This window comes from Molothrus ater, chromosome 17 (assembly GCF_012460135.2).
Source record: "Molothrus ater isolate BHLD 08-10-18 breed brown headed cowbird chromosome 17, BPBGC_Mater_1.1, whole genome shotgun sequence".
Lineage (NCBI taxonomy): Eukaryota > Metazoa > Chordata > Aves > Passeriformes > Icteridae > Molothrus > Molothrus ater.
Genome location: NC_050494.2, coordinates 7,945,514 through 7,951,870, shown reverse-complemented (window position 1 = coordinate 7,951,870; position 6,357 = coordinate 7,945,514). Strand labels below are relative to the sequence as shown.

The 6,357-nt window shown below is 66.2% G+C and overlaps 1 protein-coding gene across 1 annotated transcript; it reads left to right on the top strand.

Moving 5' to 3' along the window:
- The first annotated feature begins 4,092 nt into the window (after positions 1-4,092).
- Positions 4,093-5,170, top strand: ID1 (inhibitor of DNA binding 1). The gene is made up of 2 exons (XM_036395653.2): positions 4,093-4,685; positions 4,874-5,170. Exons 1-2 carry the CDS (start codon positions 4,365-4,367, stop codon positions 4,913-4,915), a joined length of 363 nt encoding a protein of 120 aa, XP_036251546.1. The 5' UTR covers positions 4,093-4,364; the 3' UTR covers positions 4,916-5,170.
- The last annotated feature ends 1,187 nt before the right edge of the window (positions 5,171-6,357 follow it).

Below are 6,357 nucleotides of genomic sequence, written 5' to 3'. Positions count from 1 at the left end.
TTATTCCCTGCGCCGGCTGCGAGCACTAAAAGTGGCGCCTCGCATTCTGCCATCTAATGACCCTTCGCAGGCTCCTACAGATGTTTTCTATGACTTACAGCTCCTTTTCCAACAGCCCTGTCCGCAAAAACAAGAGGGGCCACTTTAATTCCAATTAAATACCTCCAGCTAAGCAAACAGTGTGCAGCAGGGTCTGGGTACAGCGCGGCCGCCAGGCCCAGCCCACCGAGTCACTGAGTCTAGACTCCAGATGTGATTTCACCAGCCTCCAGTGTTCCGTGGAGAAGGACTTGGGCTCTGCCGTGGGCTGCAGGACCCTACCCTGAGTCAGGACCCCACTCCCCAGCCTGCTGTGTCCCTTGGTTTGAGGCTGGCACTGCATCCTCCCTGGCTTTGGGTGGTAGGAGCTGCATCCTCATGCAGCCTCCAGAGGCCCCAAGAGTGCAGGAGCAGACTGGGGGGTGCACAGGGTACCCCCTATGCCAGCATCACCCTGCTGCCCTGCAGAGCTCTGAGCAGCACCTGCCTGCTCTAGGGTGTGGTGGAAGCGTGGCCGGGAGCTTTCCCAGGGCTGCAGGGAGCGGAAGGCCTGGGAAGGGGAGAGCAGGGTCACCCCTCACCCTGCCTGGCCGATAAGCCGGGGCCGGCCAGGAGGAAGGAAGTGTGCTGGGCCCTGCAAGGAGCCGCCGCTGGAGCCGGCACTTCAGCGCTCCTGGGTTCCCTCGCCCGCTGCACCTGGGCCTGTGGCACCTCCGGTCCCGGCCGGGCTGGGGCCACACGGCTCCGCTGTGTCTGCGCCGCTGCTGGGCCACTTTCCCCTCTCCACAGGGTCCCTCCGGCTCGGTGGGGACTGCGGAAACAGGGATGTGCCGACTCCAGCAGGAAACCTCTGTCCACTTCACTGCGCTCAGCTCGGGCAGGGGCCAGAGCTGCCTGTTCTGCTGCCAGCACATGTGGGGTTTGGGATGATCTTCACCCATCCACAGCACCTCATGGCAGTGGTGTAGATGCCCCTTGGCCAGGGGAGCTCATGGGCACATACCCCTTGTGCCAGGCTCCCACCAGGAATTGCAATGGGGTGGGATGGGCTGAACTGGAGGTGCACAGGGTGCAAACGCCAGGCAAGGGGAGGGTGGTTTAATGTTTGGGGAGTGCTGGTGCCTGGTGTGAGGGGGGACGCACCAGGGCTGCTTGTCTTTAGAGCCCTGTGGAGCCTCCCCACCACAGCAGGGTTTCGGCTGGGTGATGACGGGTGATGGGTGCTGCAGTTGTACCTCATGCTCTACCATGCAGGATAGGGGGTGCTTTGCTGTAATGGTGGGTGCTGGTGATGAGTTCTGGGGTCCCATGGAGTGGTGGGTGCTGGTGGTGAGAGCTGGGGTCCCGTGTGATGATGGGTACTGACAGTGGCGCCCGGCCGGCGGCTGTGAGCAGGGAGAGGAAGCAGCCCAAGGCAGCCCCAGTCCCGGTCGGCCGGCGAGGAGGGGCAGGAAGCTGGAATAAATCCCAGGAAGGGCTGCCTGGCTCCAGCTGGTCTGGGCTGCAGCGGATGGAAGCTGGGAACGGGAAGGGAGAAGGCGGGAGGGGAATGCGCAGGGGCTTTCTCAGGCCTCGGCCCCGCTCCAGCTGTGCCGGCGGCCCCGGCACATCTGCAACCCTGGCTCAGCAGTGTCGTGCGGACATGGGGGGGTGGAAGCTCTGTGTAGCCTCAGGGGTGACCTGCGGATGGCACCGGGAGAGGGGATCTGGATGGAGCCCAACCCCAGCCAGTTTGGGAGTCCTGGTCACTGATGGGGGCGCAGCCTGACCTGCGGTGTCCGTGCTGCCTTCCAGCCCTGCGTGCCGGAGTGTGGGGCTGGGTGCTGCCGCTTCTGGGGTGCCGGCTGTACCCCATTCCCCCATCGCAGCAGCACAGGCAGCCCCTCGGCGGCCTGGCCGGCCGTGCCCTGTGTGGTCCCGGCGGGGCGGGGGCGGCCGGGGGCTTTGATGTGCTCGGCTGCCGGGCAACCCCTGCTCAGCGCAAAGCAGCCGCCCCCCGGCTGCCCCCCCGGCCGGGCTGAGCCCCGCCAGCACCATATGGCCGAGGCTGCTGTTACCGCGCCGTGAGCCCCGTTCCCAGAATTGAGATGGAAATGAAGCTCTGTGTTCTGCCGGACAACACTGCTGCGCCGGCCCGCTCGCCGTGCCAGGCCAGGACCCCGCGGCCAGCTGTGGCCAAGGCAGCGTCCCGGTGCCACGCTGGCAGCCCTGAGCCCCGCACCCCATCCCCAGCACCCCAACATGCAGAGGGATGGGGTGAGGGTGTCCTGCTGTCGGGGCATCCAGTGGGCTGGGGCGGCTGGAGCGGCTGTGCCGGGGCGGCTGTGCCATGTGTGCCACGACACCCACCACGACCACGAAATCCGTCCTCGTCCTTGTCCCCGCGCCGCTCGGGGTGGCCGGTGGCAGGGGCGCGGGGTCCGGCTCGTCCTGGCATTGTTGGCGGCGCAGCTGGCGGTGGCGGCGGCCGGCCGGCGGCCCTGAAAGACATTCCTGTGCACAATGTCCCCGGCCTCCCGCCGCGGCCCGGCCACTGCCGCCAGATGGGGGCTAATTAGCAGCTTTGAGAGCCGCGGTGGGAACCGGGCAGCACCGGGCCCTCCGCCGAGCCCTGAATGGAGGGGGCGACCCCAGCGCGGTGCCCACCCTGGGAACCGCCACCGCACCAGGCTGGGGGACACAAGGAGGAGGGACAGAGGGAGGGACAGGGGGATCCAGCTCCCCCCAGCCAGGCTGGCAGGGCTGGAGTTCATGCATGATCTCCAAGATTGCTGCCCTCCCCAGAAGAGGAAGAAGAGGGGAGGCCTTCAGCTCCCCGAATGCCTGCGGACGTGCGGCAGGGTCTGGCCCCCCCAGCCCAACCCCATAAAGGGCTGGGAGAGCTGTGCTGACACTCGGGCACACGTGTTGGTGTGCAAGGCAGGGTGTACGTGTGCATGAGCGTGCATGTTTGTACACGTGTGTGTGTGTACCTGTGTGTGCGTCCATCCGTGTGTGCCTTTGTTGTGTGCGGGTACTTGTGGCTGTGTTTGGTCTCCACAGGGTTGTGTATGCATGTGAACGCTCCTGTGCACATATTTGGGTATGTCCCACACACATCTGTGTGTGCAAGCACGTGTGTGTCCACGCCTTTGTGTGCACACGCACACCCACCCTGCGTGTCTGTCTGTGCACACACCCGGGAGTGTCAGAGGCTCAGCTTTCCCTACCTCCCTCCCTTCCCACACCATTTCGTGCTGCTCGGGGTGTGCCGGGGTCTCGCTCGGGGGCCCTCCCCGGGCGCTGCCTGCCCTCCCCGCAGGTGCGGGGTAATTAGCAGGAACGCTAATTACAGCCCGGACCAGAAACCCTTCGGGGCAAGGACCGGCTGCCTCGCACGGTGGCGGGACCTCCACGGGTTTCCCCCGCGGCAGAACCGTGCTCGCAGCCCCGCGGTGCCCCACGCACCCAGCCCGTCCCTCGCGTGGTCCCAAACCGGGCGCCCCCCGCCCCGGCAGCCGCCACCGAGCAGCTCTGCGGAGGTTTGAGCCCCGGGAGAGGGGGGGAACGGGAAACTCCGAACTTGGGCGAGGGGGCGCAGAGCTGTCCCGTGTGAGGATGCCCGTGTGTCTGTGCCACCGTGGGGCCCCCGTGTTCCCCTGAGAGTGCAGATGTCCCCCGGGGGTCCCTGTGCCGCCTGTAAGGTCCCCGTGCCCGTATCCACGAGAGGATGCCAGTGTCTCCGTGGGAGTGCCGGTGTCCCGGTGGGGGTGGCGGTGTCTCCGTGGGGGTCCTGGTGCCCCCCGTAGGCGCTGCAGGTGTGTGTCCCCGCCCCGCCCCCGTCGCCATGGGCACCGCCCGCCCGGCGCCGCGCTGACAGCGCGCGGCGTTTTATGAATGGGTGACGTCACGACCCTGGCGTCTCACGGTCTGAGCCGCCGCGGGGCGGGGGGGCCGCGGGGAGCGCGGGGGGGCCGAGCCCCGGAGGGGACAAGGGCGAGCGGGGCTGCGGGGAGCCCGACACCGGGAGCCCGCGGGGCAAGGACCCGCGCTAACTGCGGGAACGGTGGGCGCTCCGCACCGCTGTAGCCACCGCACCTCCCTGCCCCGCAGCCCAAGCCTGTCACGGCACTCCCTCCGCCATTGCCCCTTTAAGACGCTGCCCTTTGGGGCGCTTGAATGGAGTGGGCGGGGCTCTGTCCGCCTTTTCCGCGCTGCCATTGGCCGAGGGTTCCCCGCGGCCCCGCCCACCCACCGGCGGCGCTCTATAAGTGCGCGGCGGGGCGCGGGCTCCTTGTCCGCCCGCCGCGTCCCCGTCCTGCTCTCCGCGCTCGCAGCGTCTCGCCATGAAGGTCGCCGCTGTTGCTTCTTCGCCACTGCCCGCGGGCGCTGGCGGCCCGCTGAAGGCCGTGCGGCCCGGGGAAGCCGCCCGCTGCGGGCCGGTCCCGGGGGTGTCGCCGGTGGCGACGGAACAGGCGGCCGCCGCGCTGCTGTACGATATGAAGGGCTGCTACTCGCGGCTTCGGGCGCTGGTGCCGACGTTGCCGCGGCACCGGCGGGTCTCCAAGGTGGAGCTGCTGCAGCACGTTATCGACTACATCTGGGACCTGCAGCTGGAGCTGCAGTGCGGCCCCCCCCGCCCCGCCGCTGCTGGGGACTCCCCCGAGGTGAGTGCGGACCCCACGGCACCGGCTCAGACCCGCGCTCCTGACGGGCAGCACCGGCGTTCCTTGGAATCTCCTTCCCCCGATCCGCGCCCTCTCCTTCCCGGGGATGTCCCTTCCTCCTGCTCCCTTTCCATCTCCGGCACCCTCTGGCAAGTATTGACCGCCCGCTTCGTGTCCCTTTCCCGTAGGCTCCGTGCATTCCCGCTGCCGATCGGATCCTCTGCCGCTGAGACCGCCCTGGACCTTCCACGGACATCGTCCCCGGGATCCCGGTCCCACCATGGACATCGTCCCTGGGACCCTGTCCCCGAGCACCGCGGCTCACCCGCATCCCTGGCTCCCCAGCCTGGGCAGGGGGTGCTGTGGGCCGGATCCTTCCTTCTCAGATTGCTGAGAGCATTCCCCGTATTGTATATTACAATGATGCTGGAGAATATTGTTCTACAATAGCTGGAGTTTTGTTATTAAACAAGCCCTGATGACCACATGCGCGTTTTCTTCCTGCTCCTCACACCCCCTCCCCAGGGTTTTGGGTGCGTTTTGCTCCGGGAGTTTGTGCCCAATTTAACAGAGGGCAACTTGCGCAGACCACTGTGGGCTGGGTGGGTATGTTGGGGGATACAGGGTCTGGGACCCTGTGGTGGTGCTGGGGAAGGGATTTCTCAAGGGCTGGTCCCAATTCCCTGTGTGCCAGCATTGCCCCCACAGAGCCTCTCCCAGTGGTTCCTGAGGGTTTTCACTCCCTGGGCTCAGTGGGGTGTTGAGGGTCAGACACAGGAGGGAAGATGGTTGGCACCCTATCTTCTGTGGTGGGATAATGCAGCAGCACGGGGATGCATCTTTCCGTGGTTAGGCACCTAATGGGATGATGACAGAGGGGACAGTGCTGTGAGCCAGCTGTGGGGTTCTGTGCCCCCATGGGAGTGTGGTTTCCCCATCTCCCTGGACAGTGGTGTGTTTGCAGCCTGGAATTCCCTTCCCTCTCCTTTCCAGCTGGGCCACCCGCGCCCAGCAGCCTTTCTGAGGCTCCCACGATTGTTGCTGTGTCAGGACTGGGGGATTGCAGGGGTGATGATGCAGGAATTGTTCCCTTTACAGGGAAGAGCAGATACGAATCCTGGGGTGCTTCTCCCTGTGGTTCCTGCTCTTCCTGGTGCAACCCCTGCCTGTGGGGACACACAACGCTTGGGACAAGGAAATTGCATCAGGGCTTGTGCAACCCTGAGGGCTGGGGGTGCCCCGGGCAGCTGCCCTGACCTGAGCTTCCCTGTGACTCACAAACACCCCGAGGATCTCACAGCCTCTTGTCCCAGATCTGTTCAGACCTCCCTACGGGCCTGGCAGGGGACAATTGGGGTGCCTGGAGGGGCTCTTGTTGCTCTGGTGGGACCCTTTAGGCTCCCCCCCTCCCCAGGGTCCTGCAGCCAGGGGATTTGGGGTTGGAAGGGGCTGAGCAGCCCCGGGCACAGGCGTGTGTGAGGCTCTGCACAGCCTCTGTGTGTGTCTGTGTGCTCACAGCTGTGTGTCCATGCGTGTCCACTCGTGCTTTCCCAGCCCAGCCGAGCCCCTGGCAGGGCCTGTGCAGGGGACAGGTGACTTGGGCTATCAAGACACTGCCTCGCTGTCCACCCCTGTCCTGGCTGTGACAAAGCAGCAGGGGACACGAAGGGGG